General features: G+C 47.3%; 1 protein-coding gene across 2 annotated transcripts in view; it reads right to left on the bottom strand.

Moving 5' to 3' along the window:
* Positions 1-2,305: 2,305 nt before the first annotated feature.
* The window catches only part of UBE2R2 (ubiquitin conjugating enzyme E2 R2), a 53,536-nt gene continuing 39,574 nt past the window's right edge, over positions 2,306-16,267 (bottom strand). For both annotated transcript variants that reach the window (XM_082337210.1, XM_082337211.1), the window contains 4 exons: positions 15,078-15,164; positions 10,907-11,004; positions 4,729-4,863; positions 2,306-3,233 (listed from right to left, as the gene is read on the bottom strand). In XM_082337210.1, coding sequence (XP_082193336.1) covers positions 3,014-3,233; positions 4,729-4,863; positions 10,907-11,004; positions 15,078-15,164 — 540 coding nt within the window. In that variant the 3' untranslated portion in view covers positions 2,306-3,013. The remainder of the gene's footprint in view (positions 3,234-4,728; positions 4,864-10,906; positions 11,005-15,077; positions 15,165-16,267) is intronic.

Here is a 16,267-nt window from a genome sequence, read left to right as displayed (position 1 = left end):
TTAAGTAACCCATACAAATAAACCAGGTCAATTAACAGGGAATTAACAGTACAAGGATATTTTCATTTCACATTTTTATTAGTAGACAGATGTGCAGAAAAGACAAAATATAACTACTGAAGGGGAAGACAACACAAAAATGCATCAGTTAATTCTTTCTGGTAAATTATACTGGAAAAAAAAAAAAAGGAAAACATCTGGGATTTCAGCTAAGAAAACTACTAAGAAATCTAGTGTACCCTGCTGGTTTCAGAATGGTTGAAAACTGCATTTGAAGGGGCTTGTAGTTGCAAATGTAAACGCTAATATTGGCTGAGACAGGAGAAAAGAGTTAAGAAAAAAACAGAATACACAGATCAGGTAAACATTTTTCCCCTCAATCTCTTAAATAGTTTCAAAAAAAAAAAACCCTTAATACTTCAGTTTGTATCTCAAAAAAAGGAAACCAGCAAGTCAACAAGCAATGACACTGCACGGGACAGTGGGGAAGAGAAATTAGTCTGGTTAATGTAGGAGCTCTCAAAATAGGTTGCTTTTTGTCTTTAAAAAAGGGTAACAGAAGAGTCATGATAACGCATCTTACAACACCAAGCTTGAAAATACAAGTCACTGGAGAGTATACAGTGAAGACGGTCAAAAGTACAAGGGAAATCCTGAAAGATGCAGTATCCTCATTTCGAACCAAGCCATCAGCACAGCCAGTATCGCCATACTCTGCTCCTTCACCCCCAACAGCCCTCTGAAAGCTGGAGGTCCGTGTCCCTGTCCTGGTGCAGCCCCGAGACCCCTCCTGCAGCCAGGAGGCCCAGGGACCCATTTGCCAACACCAGCGCTGTCCTGGCAGGGCTGGAGTGAAGCTGCAGCGTGCCCCACACCTTCACGAGATGCGTGGGAGCCCCGCTGCCGGCTCCAAAAAGCACGAGGGGCTGTCAGTCCTTGGTGGAAGGCTGAGTTGCAGCAGCCCCTGTGGGACAGCTCGGGAGGGGCCCGGCTGCCTCCCCAGATAACATGCAAGACAGAGGGCAGACCATCACAGGGAGCACTGGGGGGCAAGGTATCGCCACAGGGGCTGCCCTTGCTCCACAGGGTGCAGAGGGGGGCACCACCAGCACGCCCTGGGGTGGAGGAGCAGGGACTGTCCCTGCTGCAGCAAATCCCAGCCAAGCAACTTTTTGAAAACACATCTGCCTTGCTCACTTCAAACAGAGCCCCACCAGCCTTCCTCCCCTCCCCAAGGGCTGCCTTCCCCTCCTCTCCCTCCAGGCAGCACACTGAGCTTGCTCACGCTCATCCCACTCCTCGCCTTGGGACACAGCCACCGAGCTGATTGCAGAACAAAGTTTACTCCCACCAAATACCCCTCGAGGGATCGCAGCTGGTGACATACCGTTGAAAACCCTGAGATACAGGAAAGGGAGGCATAAACAAATGCCCAAGCCCGCAGCTCTTATCAGGGTAACTGCCTCTGTTCCTGTGGGAAAGGAGGGTCTCACCCCAGCAGGGCCAGCACCTCAGGTCTGCTGCTGGAGGTGCCAGGGCTCAGCGCAGGAGGGCAGGGCTGGCTGCTGATCAAGGCATCATGCGAAAGGTGAGTTCAGGCCACTGCACCACAGCCGAACAAGAAGAGGACGCTGCAACAGGGTGAGGGTGCTGATGGACCAAGAGGCTTCTGCAGGGACAAGCATGCAGGATCCCCCCCCTGCCCACGAGGAAGGCCCTAAGCTCTGCCAAGAGCTCCCAAAAACATGCAGGAGGCCGAGCTCAGTGCACTGGCTGGAGCATGCTGCTAAATAGCCCGTCAAACCCTGCGCCTGGCCTTCTCTTCCAGCCTGAAAGCACTGGGTACCCTCTCCTGTGGGGCTGCACGTGCTCACCCATGCCCCCGCCAGCCAGCCAAGGGGAGAGCCCAGCACGCATGCATCCCCTCTGCCCCGCGCCCCCGCCACGGCAGCCACCAAAGGCAGCTTTGACTTCTGCCAGCCCCGCAGAGCTGCAGCAGAGCTGTGTTTACCACCGCATGACCTACATAAGCAATGGAAAGAAGGCTCAGGCCAGCACTGTGGGAAGCAAGGGCTGCTAGCAAGCACTGGGGCAAGAGGCTATCCGTCTCTCTCACTGCCAAAAAGAAGTTCAGGATGAACGCTGGCCTGCTGGGCAGCGGGATGCACGTCTGTTCTCCTCCCTCCGGAGAGGGGCAGCTGGCAGCAGATCTCAGCAGCACGGCTAAACTGCACTTTTTCAATCCCAACCTAGTCTGAAAAAAAAAAAAATAAATAGCAACCCAGGGCTCAGTTGTACAGACGTGAAGTGTTAAGTGTTTATTTTAGGGTTCACATCACAAGCCTTTTTCAGAAACAAAGCTGATTGTGCCCTCTGGGGCTCCAGGGGCCAGCTATTTCCTAACTTGAGCAGGCTGAAAAGGAATACTGTACCTTTCAGTGACATCCCATCAAGCTCAACACACAGTAGCTTTACACTCTCCGCCCCACACCTTATAAAGGAAAAGCCACCACCACAAGGCTAAACGAATGTACACACGCTATTATTGTAAATGGAGCAGCTAAACCTTGGCAATTTGCTTTGTGTGGATTTTTTTTTTCTTCCCAGTAAATGCAGCACTTGAGCTCCCAAAAACCCAGCTTCCAATGGGTTTGTTCCAGCTTTAAATACATTAAACATCTCAATGCAAGACTGTAATTCAAGAATCTAAACGCGAGCAAACCTGTTTCGCTGTGAGCGTTTCGTAGAAGTGAAAAGGGGAGTTTCTTTTTTAAAAAGAAATCATAATACAGTGATGAAAGGGTTAAGAATGCAAGAATTCAGACATTCTGTGAAGGGTCTCTAAGAGGTCCATAAAAAAGGAGCAAACAGATCCATACAACAGGAGACAGCAGGAGACAAAAAGTTTTTTTTGATCCCCCCCCCACACTTTTTTGCTGGACTGCTGCTAGGTTACCGCTGCTCCCTTCTGGCCTGAGTCGGCAGGGCAGTACAGGGGCATAGAGGGAGCAGGTCACGACTCCTCGTTGCCAGAATCATCGTCGTCGTAACAGTCGGCATCCTCCTCCTCCTCGTCTTCGTCGTCAATGTCGTCATCGTACAAGTCGTCATAAAGCAAATCTGAACTGTTGTCATTGGAAGGCACTTTAGTTTTGATGCAGTACTCTGCCAGCGTAGTGGGGACCTTCACGCCATCCTTCTCTGCCTCGGCTTTGGTAGCCAAAACCTGTTTCCTGCGGGGGAGAGGGCACAGCAACGTGAACAGGGCTGTGTGCCAGCAGCAGCGTGGCTCGACTCCCCACCTCCCGGCCATCCCCAGCGCCAGCCCAGCCCTCCTGGCAGCCCAGAGTCAGGAGAGCTGATGTTTGGCTGAAGCAGCACTAGAAACAGATTTATTTCCTGCAGCCCCGGGCTTGGGAGCACTCCAAGGGTGTTTGCAGCGTGCACACACTCTCAGCAACATATGAAATCAGTTATACTACAGCACTCCGCATTAGAGACCTGCCAGAGCCCAGAGCAAATTTCATTACATTTGCTACAGAAGGGATGGTAAGGGATTTCCTAAGATGACTTACTGACTGCACCACTGATGACTCTACCCCAGTGTGCTCAAAACTGCAATTCCCACAAGCACTTGGCAGCTCTGAGCTCCCACTGGAGAGTAAGAGCAGTCTGAGCACGTGGCTGCACCCCGAGATGCAGCCGTAACCCCGGCACTGCCTGGGGCTGGCAGGAGAGGAGTGTTTCCCATCACCCCAGGACAGGCTCTGGCTGCTGCCTCCCTGCACGCTCAGGCTGTGAACTGTTGCTGGCCCGTGCTGCCTCCCAGCAGAGAGAGGAGCAGATGGCAGCCTGTCCCTTCACCCCCACCCGCCTGCTCGTCAGTCTGCCATACTGTGTTTATGGAGAACATCCAGCCCCACTGAAGCCCAGGGAGCTGGAGGGGACTAAGACAACCTCCCAGCGCGGCTCTCTGCACAGACCCGACTGCCCTGCGTAGCTCCAAGCAGGAGTATGTCCTGCACGCCCAGCTAGAGGAGTCAATGCAGATGTGGTCTTTCACCAGCCAAGCGTGTCAGCGGTCACGCTGCAGTTTGGGTGGCCTATCCGCTGCTCCGCAGCAACCCTGGCTCAAGTTTACATCATCTCCCTGCAGCACCTGATGGACCATGAACTTCTCAAGCAAAGGACAGTCAAGACTGAACAGCGCTTCCAGCTAATCAAACCCAGCTCTGCAAGCCCTTGCCAAATCCCACCGATATTCCTTCGAATTGGAGGGACAAGATTATGATTCATGAGTGCATTAAGCACAGAATTAGTAGGATGCAGTCAGTTTGAATCACATCCCAAGCAATGCAGGCAGCGCTTAAAGGCAAGCGGGGACTTCAACTGGGATTTACTAGCAGCCAATAGGTTTTGCAGAGCATCATGCCAGATTAGTCTGAAAAAAAAGAACAATTTAAAGACAGATCAGCCCAGTCCTCCTGCTCCAGAATTTTGCACTGCTTCTGTGTGCTGAAAACCCTAGAGGGACCAGAAGTGTGGACTTGGAATAAAACGGTAAAATTCATTTCCAAAGAAGCAACCCCAGCAAGAAGCTGGTTTCAGCAAATTCTGCAAGCAGCCTGTTATAAAACAAAGATTCAAAAGAAATCTTAAATCCTAAAAAAAAAAACTGGATTCAAAGCAGGAGGCTGGTAGCACAGCATCACACATGGCAAAGCTTACCTTATGATTTCAGCATACTCCTTGTCTTTTCCTTTACTGTCCCTCCATTTCCTGAACATGACTGACGCATCCACATTGGCAGGAGAGAATGTGTTGGGCTCATTAAGCAAAGAGATTACACTCAGTAAGATAGTCCTGAAAAAGGTAACCACAACAGCAGAGTCAGAGCTAACACATTCATGGATTCTGGATGCCGACGACCTCTTTACATGATGCATCAGAAACTTGTTTAAAGTAAAGCTTAAGCTAAGGATAGCTAAGGGTAATACTTGAAGTGAGAGCAGATATTTATGAACTTCAGATGCCGGCCATCAGCCTAGGGAAGGTGACACAATACAAACTTCAGGGACCTAATCTGCCTACAGATCATCATGTCTGTGCACACACTTGTGAAGGGGTGGCAGCTAAAGCTCAGATCAGACCCAAATTCAGCTCGCCCACACTGCCCATGGATGGTGTGGGGCTGGAAACCTACTTGGTGAGCCTGTTCCTCCTGATACTTGGCATCCCAGCAGAAAGCCAGGCTCTCCACCTGCCCCTGTGTAGGGAGGAGAACCACCACGACCCAAGCCCATAAGATGAGGCTGCACTGCCTTCCCTGCCCCACTGGCTGTTCAGAGGTTGGAGCTGTGGCCGGGTCTCTCCTCTCCTCAGCCCATGCACAGCTAAGGCTACTGTAACAGCACCCGAGCACGGCGAGGGGAAGGCAGTGCAGATGTTTTTCAATACCCAGGCAAGCCGCCAAGGGCCCAGCAGGATTCGGCTGCTGGTACTCAGCAGCGCCAGCACGAGCCAGCCACGTAACCCCTGGCAGACAGAGAGCCTTCCTCAATTTCTAGCAGCAGCACAGAGCTGCTAGCTGCCCCGCTCTGCTGGCATTTACCAGGGCAAACACCACCTCCCTCGTGCCCAGACCTTTCTCCTACGTTTCCTACAACCCTCTGCGCTTCAGAGACTCAGCCCTTTACTCCTCACACAGTGCCACAACCAGCACAAAACTCAACAGCAAGTCCCATCAGGCAGCTCTACACACCCGGCTACCTGGCTGTTAGCGACCACCACAACAGCCTCATGTGTCCGCAGTGCTCCTGCTGGCAACAGCTTTCGATTTAAACGGAAGGGAAGAACAAGAGACAAGGAATAAGTCTTGAAATACAGCAGCACATAGCAACTGCTTTGCAGAACTTGATTAAAGGAGACTACAGCCCCAGCCGTACTTGCATTGATTTAGGGGCACATTCAGAGCCGCGCGTGTTGAGCCATCTACCAGGTCATCTATCTGGGACATAATTCCAGGAAATGCTTGGTCATTTGGATGCTGAGTTTCTTGAAAGGTTTTGAAACTAAACACTTGTGTCTGGGGAGACTGTTCAGCACAGCTATCAGGAGAGTCTTATACAATTTATTTTCCAAATGATGTAATTCAGTAGGAAAGGAGAACAGCAGCTCTGGAAAAAACTGTCTGGTCTGACTGGAATGACAGGCAGAAGAGAGACCATCTTCTGCTTCATCTCAGGACTTCATTTAAAAGCCTTTGATTCTCAGCAAACAGGCTGTAAAACCAGCACCTCAGCTCCAGCATCACTGCAGCAGCTTTACTGTAGAGCAAGCAAAGTCTAGGGAAGGCCAAGGACAGGAATTCACGTCTGGATTCAGCATCTGCTCTACCACACTTCCACCAACAAAGTGAGGAGAATCCAATTTCCACTGTGGTACCCCAGACTCCAAAGTCACTGCAAAGCTACATAAAGTCAGACTGGTCATCCTCAGGGTTTTCAGGCCCCTGAGCTGGGAGATGGAGATAGGATGTAGAATGAAGCCCGGTTGTTGAAGAGGTGGCAGTCACCAACCTTCTCCTCCACCTGGATGCCCACAAGTCTATGGGGCCAGACAGTATCCACCTGAGGATACTAAGGGAGCTGGCAGAGGAGCTTGCTGAGCCACTCTCCATCATTTACCAGCAGTCCTGGTCAACCAGGGAGGTCCCAGATGACTGGAAGTTAGCAAATGTGACGCCCCTCTACAAGAAGGGTCAGAAGGAGGATCCAGGGAACTACAGGCCTGTCAGCCTGACCTCGGTGCCGGGAAAGGTCATGGAGCAGATCATCTCGAGTGCCATTACACAGCATGTGCAGGACAACCCAGGGATCAGGCCCAGCCAGCATGGGTTTATGAAAGGGAGGTCCTGCTTGACTAACCTGGTCTCCCTCTATGACAAGGTGACCCACTTAATGGATGAGGGGAAAGCTGTGGATGTTGTCTACTTGGACTTTAGTAAGGCCTTTGACACTGTCTCCCACAGCATTCTGCTGGAGAAGCTGGCTGCTCACGGCTTGGATAAGTGCACTCTGCGCTGGGTTAAAAACTGGCTGGACGGCCGAGCCCAGAGAGCGGTGGTGAATGGAGTCAAATCCAGTTGGTGGCCGGTCACAAGTGGTGTTCCCCAGGGCTCAGTGTTGGGGCCGGTCCTGTTCAATATCTTCACTGATGATCTGGATGAGGGGATCGAGTGCACCCTCAGTAAGTTTGCAGATGACACCAAGTTGGGTGGAAGTGTCGATCTGCTGGAGGGTAGGAAGGCCCTGCAGAGGGACCTGGACAGGCTGGATCGATGGGCTGGGGCCAACTGCATGAGGTTCAACAAGGCTCAGTGCCGGGTCCTGCACTTGGGTCACAACAACCCCATGGTTTAGTGGTGGACTTGGCAGTGTTAGGTTAACGGTTGGACTCAGTGATCTTAAGGGTCTTTTCCAACCTTAATGATTCTATGATTCTAAATACACCAAGGCAACTGTCTATTAGAGGTGAGGTTCTCTGCACTCTTCATTCCCCACCAGCACATTAGATCAGCTCCATCACCCTGATACCTTAAGAGCTGGACAGTCCACTCTGACTCAAACTCTGCTACTGTGGGCAAGCAAGGTGAAGAGGGTACAGTAACAGGAAGGGATCCCAGCACATGGGATCTGACAGGATCAGAACCACAAAAAAAAAAGTTCAACCACATGGGACTGAAAACATCCTCGGCATCAGACACGAACTGCGCTGGACTGGACAGAGACTGACCCTCTGCGATATTGTCAGGGATCTGTTTCTCTCTCAGGAGAGGCTGAGCTAGCATGTTACTTCATGCAAGTTGATTGCATGAAGAGTGGGGATTTCAAGCCTGCCTTCTGCTTTCTTACATCCCCCACCCCATTCTGAGGAAGAGTGAGCTGTTTTAAGTGTTTACAGGGCTGTTGTCTTCAAAGTGACTCCCTCTACATCTCTTTACCAGCAGGGCAGAGCAGCCAGCAGAGGCTCAAGGAAACAGACCCGTTGAGTGCCTTTTTCTCTCCATGTATCAACAGCAGGCTCAGACACAGATGAATTTAATCCAAAACAGATATTACGTAGACTGGCTGGAGCTCCCAGCCAGCACATCTTGTTATATACCTTGTTGAAAAATGGGTTTTTTTGGTGGTTTTTTTTTGTTTTGTTTTTGTTTTGTTTTTTTTTTGGGGGGGGGGGGGTGTGTGTTTTGTTTTGTTTTGTTTTGTTCCAGCTGCTATCCACATTGTAGTCTCTCTGAGCCACCTTTAGAGGTAGGTATGGATTTGTCCTAGCACATTTTTGCTCTCCAGTATAAAGTTTTGGCTTAGGCTGTACTGACAGTCATGTTAGTGCATTGAGCTGGTTGCAGAAACCGTCCAGCTCTTAGGCAGCCAAAAAAGCCAACAAAAATGGGCATCCTCAGGAAACAAAGCAATAGTGAGACAGGGCATCACCTACCTTCACAACATACAGATGTACCAATATCTTGAATATTGTGTTCAGTTCTGGCCTGTGCACCTCAATGGACAGAGGGGCAACAGGGGAGATACGGCAACTAAAGTGATCAAAGAGCCTCAACTCTAAGCCCTGCCACAGTTTCCTCAGCTTTATGGGACTCAGGACACAAGAAAAGCAGTATTCTCTGCCACACAGATCACAGCTGCATTCCTTCACATCTTGCTGGATGTTTGCTGTATTTACTTATGCCTGCCTCATCTAGCTCTGAGTGATGGGAAAAGTCCATACTGACCGTGTTTAAAAAAAAAAACTAATGAGCATGCTTTACACCATTAGAGGCAGAAGCACAGGTGCTCTCGAAGTTGAAAAGTGTCATTCCCCACTCCCAGACACTGCAACCACAGTCATCTGTAGCAAACAGTCAATACTTCGCAAGATTTACAAAATTTAGCAGCTGAAGAGAAGCCCTAGGTTACACATCCAGCTTATTACCAGCATGTTTCCCTCCCACACCTTCAGCCCTGCTGCCTCCTGTCTGACACTCCGGAGCCCTGCAAAGCCAGATGGGACCCCAGCAGGATGCATTTCTGTCGGCACTTAGCCCAACAGGTGATGCTGGTAGCAGGCTAGCAGTTAAGGACAAGTTTTATTTCTGTTTGCTGATACAACTGAGGAGTGTTTTCTCCCCAAAAGTCACCCTTAAGCCCAAAACGTTCCAAGAGCATAAGCACCAAAAACTGCACCATGGTAAGGGAGACCAGAAATCAGAGAACTAGCACCATGAGAAGTTTCATGTCAGTCTTTAGGGTTGTATATAATGAAATAGACGTGTAGATGTGGTGCTTGAGGACATGGTTTAGTGGTAGACTTGGCAGTCATAGATTAACGGTTGGACTCGATGATCTTAAGGGTCTTTTCCAACCTTAACGATTCTATTCTATGGTTCTATACTCAAAATGTGTGTGATGTAAGTAATTAATGCCCAAAGCTGTTTCTTAACTATGAGTTGAGGCTTGTCACCTAGTCCTAGCCATATCAGTTGTGTGAAAAAAGTTTAATAGCCATGTGAGCAGAGGGACAGGTGAACACAACTTAGCAATATATAGCTTAAAACAGTATTTAAGCTTTTTCATTTTTTTAAAAATGTGAACTAGAACTTTAGGAGAGGTTGCTTCATACTCACTTGTACTTGGTACAGATGGATTGGATAACATTTACCTCAAGCTCAGAAGGTCAGATTCCCAGCACTTCATGACTTCATACAGCTAAAGACGCACCATTTCTCTTGAGCCTTTTTAACCTTGAAGCAGCATGCTCCAGGAGGAACATCGGTTGTTATAATTTGCTGAGTGCTACAATTCCTCGTCTCCTGCCATGTTAGCTCTAGTTCAGCACTTTGCAGAGTATGTGTGTTACAATCCTATTCCAAGGGTCAAGAATCCAATAAATCCCTCTTGCTAGATCTTTGCTTTGACAAACGCTCTTTTCAAATTAATTTCATGAAGCCAAGTCAGATGAACGCTGAGTAAAACTATCAGACAACCCTTTTCAAATCACTGCACTCCCTCAGGTGTGCTGAGATCCCTAGCTGGGTTTAACAATAAATAACTAGGATTTCAAGTTGGGGAACCAATATCTAATAAATCACTCTGAAAGCAAGCATAATTGTCATATGATATGCTAAAAAGCTAGAGGCAATTATTTTAACTTTCTGATTCATTATCCAGATAAGAAGTTAGAACAGGAAGTACGTTACTTTAATGTTTTTCCACTACGTCACTCACTACTCCAGCTGCACAGGTCAGTGAGCTGCTACTTGATAGGAGTTTTATCAGTTCTTTATTGGCAATGTCTTGTAATGAGAATGAAATTCAGCCGGTGTTTCAAAAAAATGGACAGGTTAGCCTTGAATGCCTCTAGTACTTAGTGATCCTTTGGGATTTTTTGGCAGGAAGAAAACTACCTGGCTAACTGCTCAAGATAACAATGCTGCAGGACAGGAGATAGACAAATACTGGAAGTCAAACGGTAGGATTATGCCTACCTGAATGGGCCTGAATACTCAAAAATGTTTTTTTCCACTAGTGGTATCTTGGAGGAGTTTGAAAAACCTAAGTGTAGGATAACATGGACTGGGAAATGCTAGAACATTTGAGATAATTTGCTTTAAGAGCATGAAACCCTGTGAACAGCACAGAAGTCTCTACATCGTTAGTCCAGCATCAGGACACACAGCACTCTACTATCTTTAGATAGCTTGGTAAGTCTGGTTTCTACCCAATTCAAGCCCTAAAACGCCCAAAGTCTTAAATTCCCTTCCAAACCTCTCCCAACACAGGCCTTAGTCTTGGAGAGAGATGACAGGCATTTGAAGGTACTGTTGTGCATCATGGATTCACACTGTTACCTGACATTTTGGGTAGGGTTCCACCTCTCAGATGGCAGCTCTCCACTTTGTGGGTCATCTACAGGTGGGTGAAGAATTGAAATACATACATCTCCATTCTGCAAGACAGAAACAAAAGCTGAGAAAAGAGGTAGAGGTCTGACAACTCAAATCCACCGCTCTGGCTATGTTCTGAGCAGTTTAACCTTGTTGATATGAACACCTCAAGCGCCAGTAAAAATATGCAAGAACTGGAAGCCGTTCTCAATTCTTCCTGGGTCTACTGTACATATATGTTCAAAAAAGTTTCCCTTGCTAAACAGAGTTAGTCTGCAAATTGGTATAAAGCAATCTCAAGAGGTTTAAAGAATGTAGCAAAGCAAGCAAAAATAGTAATAAAGTCACATAAAACTAAATTGGTCTCCAGATAGCAAGTACTGTCACAGTGACAGAAATCACCTTCAGTCACAAGAGACCCAAAGTAGGGTTAAAAAAGTTTTTTGGTCCCAGTGGTAGCTGAGTTAGCTACAGGAATTTTTGAATTGAAGGGTTTGGCACTCTCTGCTAGCTCAGGTACCAAAACAATGCTCCTCCCGGGACACAAGGAGGTTGAACAGATGGTGTGGGGTAGGCTTACGCCACTCCCCTAGGACACAGCTGTTTGAAATATCAGGTGAAAAAGCAGGAGATCCTTTCTGAAGGTTTAACTGCAAATCCCTTCCAGCATGCAAGAGGAAGAATATTTTGGCAGCATACAGAAGCCATACAGCCACATAATCCTCAATCTGTGTTTTACTCACCAGTCTTATAGCCTGAATATAGATTTAAAGCTCCATAATGCCTACCATTTATAAACACTTTAAGAAGCCCATAAAACCAATTCTCCATCAGCAACAGCACTCTGACATGATTACTTTGTAGGAGTGCTGTAACAGTACGCACCACAGCTGATACCCACCACTGAAGCTGACTCTAGGGACTCATGGGGTCCCAATGCCTTACTGCAGGATGGGGTGAAGGTGCAGATGGGGCCTGAGGCTGGCCTGCAGATGTTGGCCTCTCCAGGCCCTGCTGGCTTGCTGCCTCTTGCAGCTGGCTGCTGGGATGACTTACAAGTTCCTAAAGGTAGCCCCACACCTTCAGGTGGCACGGCCTCAGCTGAGGGGCAGCGCTCACACTGTCCCTTGTCACCCTGATCCAAGGTACAGGCTGATGATAGGAAAAAGAGAGAAGATGTCTCTGTTTGAGACTGCAGGCTGGCAGCTCCCCACGCACCTGGTCTCAGCTACATCCTGAGGACCCTCCAACACCGCTCGACATAATGGAGCCAGAGCACAAAGCAGTGCTGCTCACTGCGATAGCATCCATGCCTTTGAGCCAGAGATCACAGCTACAGATAGCAGCAGCTCACCTGAAGGGCCTCCCAAATATTTCAACTTGCCTTGATTAACAACGACATTTGTTTTATAGCCAAACAAGATGCTACTTCAACATTGGAGGCTTGTGATCACTATCCAGATTTCAGCAGCTCACTAACCCTGCCAGGTATGCTAATCTACCAAGTCCTCATCATTTTGAAGCAGGTTTTTGTCAAGAACACAACTACGCCCAGCAGCGTAGCACCTGGAGCTGCTGAATACCCAAGAACCCACTTATGTTGCTGGAACAGTTTGCCATAACAAGGCAGTTTCCTTTTTAGGACTCCAAACAGGCTTGTGCAATCTAGAAATATTTCTAATATCATTTTAAGGTGAAGTTGACCTTACTAATATTAGATTATATTCACAGCCTATTCTGATTTTATTAATAATTTCCATAAGTTTACCCAGTTTTTCCTTTAACCAGCTCCTGTGAGAATGCAGTGCTGGTGGCCAGGAGAAAGCATCACAGCACTTGGGTGAAGTTCCTCGAGCAATCAGGTCAGCAGCATGTGGACAAGCAGATATTTGACAATATGAAAATATAGAGGGATGCAAATTCAAGCAGGGCAGCACTGCATTACAGAATCTGGAAGGGTAAAGGTGTCATGGGGCCTGATGACATCAGCACACCGTTTTAAGGGATCAGTGTAGTCAAGGGGAGAGCCTTTCCCTACATACATTTTTGAAAGATAGAAACAAGGAGGATGGAGTATTCATCTGCCAATGGGGAACAGCCTAGACTTCTACTAGGACTGAGAACTGTTATGTCATAAAAATAAAAAAAGAATTGAATGCAGTTTTACCGAAATTCAACTAGACAACCCAAGTAAACTGGAGATGGGGAACACACACAAGTTACTCAAGTCTCTTTGCTCAGAACTGGAATGTCAGCCCCAACTTCTCCATCTGGTCCCACCAGCAGATTCTGTAAACTGCTACTTTCTTTCACCTTTCCTTACACCGAAAGATCTCTCCCTCCTCTTCCCTTGACAAACACTCAAACCTCAAGCCCTTTGCTGATTTATTCTCAGTTTCATTTGGAGTTATCCCAGTGCCTCATCTTCATTGCTTAAATGTTGTTTCCAAAACAGCCTGCAAGCTGCTTCAGATTCCCTCAGCTCCAAGAAATACTGCTATGAACACAAAGTATAAAGCTGAGAGCTGGAGTACTTGACAAGTAACCCCAAAATACACCCATCAAGTTTTGGGTTAGTTTTTCCTCCTACCTTCAGTTGTTTCTAGAGCCAATTATTCATCCTTCCCACCAGGACTGGGAGAGGTCCCTTCCAGGACTCGTTTTGTACATACCATTTTGGTAACCATTCCCCACTCACCTCCTGCATGAGAATTTCTGGATTCAGAATCAACATCCACAGTATGGATCTGCAATAATCTGCAGGTCTCAAAGTTGTCTTTATTTATAGATGAAACTCCTATGTAACTGAAATAGAGCCTTAAAGGGAAACACCATCCTTGGCTACATGCAAGATTCTGCGCCCAGTCCAAAACTCTAGTCAGAAGACTGTCAGATGACTGATTTTAGGATGTCGCTGGGCTTAGGGCAATCCTCCTGAGCATCCAGTAATTAAAGCTGATCACTACCCTGTTTTGCACTGAAGTTTGGAGAGGCTTTTGGCCATTTTTTACTAAACCATCAGTGCAGGTTTTCACCATGACATTTGAAGCACGCTCATTCCAGGCTGGACATTTAGGAGCAACAACTTGTTAGAAAAGGGCCTTCCAAGCCCAAGGCATCAACTGAAGCCATGATTTGCTCACAGCAAGGAAGAGAAGTGACATTCCTATGTTGAAATGGGCCCAAAGGAAGCCTGCAGAACCTCTCACAGGAAGACCTGTGATAAGGTGACAGAGCTGCACCAACAGGCCTTTAGCTCCTCAAACTATTCAACCAGTAGTCCTAGAAGGCTGACTTCTCTAGGATATCCAAAAGTTTAGCAAGAATTTGGCTGGCCTCCACTAAAAGTCAAGTTTTGAGCCAGAACAGGCCTTCAGCTTTCAAATACAGCTCCATGAAATTTGGTAATTTTGAACTGATTGCTTCTATGTAGTATCATTCCCCTTCTGCACCTGCTATGTAGTTGTACCATGATCCAATTATGGACTTAGCCCACAGCACTACCCTTTGAATGTGGCCCATACACACACTGAACTAAGGGCTACTTCAAATTGGCTAGCAGACATGAAGTCTGGAGGTATCTGTTCACTCTGGTCCCAGGGTGACCAGGCTGTGCATGACTCCTCCTGAAGCTGGGTTCCAGCCCAGCTCCAGTTCTTTCTGCAGTTGGAGCACCCCAAGTCCAAACCCCTTCATTTGTAGGCTGTCTGCTGCAGAAGACTGTTTTCCATTGTTTCTTGTCTCAGCACACAATTTTGTAGGATATACTCAAATTAAAGTGTACTTGAACTACGTACAAACAACGACGAGTTGCCTAAGTATTACAGTAGGGTAAGACCCCACACACCAGCATTGATCCAACAGTCCCCTAAAATTGCCAGTGCTCACGGCATGGCGCTTTGGCTGGGGCTGCCTGCTGCACTTGCAGGTATGAGAACGGCTCCATCCCTGCCTACAAGAACAGCATTTCCTACAATGTTTAGATATCACTGTTCAGCCATGAAGCTGACATTTAACACCAACAGCTAACCACTTTAGTTATGGTTAGAGACATTTAGTACCTTCAATACTTTCAGAAGTTTAAGGAAATAGGAAGCCTTCTCACATGCTTAAGATTATTTTAAAAATGTCTTACCTCATAAATGTTGGGGTGCCACATTTTGGTCAGGAATCTGAAGGTAGGTGGTGAATATGGATAGTCAATAGGAAATTTAATGTGAGCCTGGAAAAAAGCAAAATATTTTAGTTATGAAAGAGAACAACAAAAAAGACATCACCAAGTTACCATTACAGTGAAAAACTGGAAAAAATAATTTCAATTAAGGCCATTAAATTGTTCATTTTACATACCAGTGCCCATGTGGCCCCACAGCATAACACTACACGATTTCTTATGAGCAAAACACTAACTGAACAAGAAAAATCTAAACACCAGGATGGACCTGGGCTGGTAATGCTCAGAAAACAAGCCAAAAAGTATCTACCACATCCTAATTCTAGAAGCACTATCCAACAACTGTTGTTAAACAGGGTAAAATAGATTTGAAAAGCTGGAACACAAGATACAACTGCTGTCTTTCCAGGTTCAGAAGCAGGCTAAAAATGTTTGCGAAGGTGAAGAGATCTGTTTTCTATTTGCAAATATTTTAAATTACTCTTTCTGTGCAGAAAAAAAACCCTGTTAGATACTTGCTCTACTGAGATCCAAAGTTTTTTTGCCTTTTCTTGTGTGAAGAGTTAAGATGGTCCATCTACCTGTGTTCCTAATACTACATTTCTTGCCACCACAAGCATTTCCCAAGTCTGAATACCATCTGGGTCTGTTTAACAGACCAATGCAACTTGAAGAACCAAATATTGATGGGCGATGACAGCAAATATTACTTTCCAGTGCCTCTGAGGTCAGCAGCCAGCTGTGGGGCAAGACTCTCAGAGCTGAGTCAGATGTGGAAAGACTGCAGAGATCCCAGCACTGGATATTAACTTCTCTGTGCTGTCCTGCCATTTACAGCAGTGAAAAGCCAACCAGTAGGAAAGGGGGCTCAATCTGGACTGATTAAGCGCCAAAAACACTCCCCTCTGAAAGGGGGACTTGCACACTGCTTGCTGCGCTGCGGAGCACAAACCCCTCCCGTGGCATTGCTCAACCCACCGAGAAAGCTCCACCACCAGTCTAGTGTGGGACCTCCAGAGAAGCATCTCCTGGCCCGTGCACCACAGCCAGGCTCACGTGCGACTGGCAACGCAAGAAGAGGTCCCAAAAGCAGGTGGCACATGGCTAGAGCAGAATCCCAGGTCACCCCCATCCACTTAAGCATCTAACCA

This window comes from Platalea leucorodia, assembly GCF_965183815.1.
Source record: "Platalea leucorodia genome assembly, chromosome: Z".
Lineage (NCBI taxonomy): Eukaryota > Metazoa > Chordata > Aves > Pelecaniformes > Threskiornithidae > Platalea > Platalea leucorodia.
This window is presented reverse-complemented; position numbering and strand designations above follow the sequence as displayed.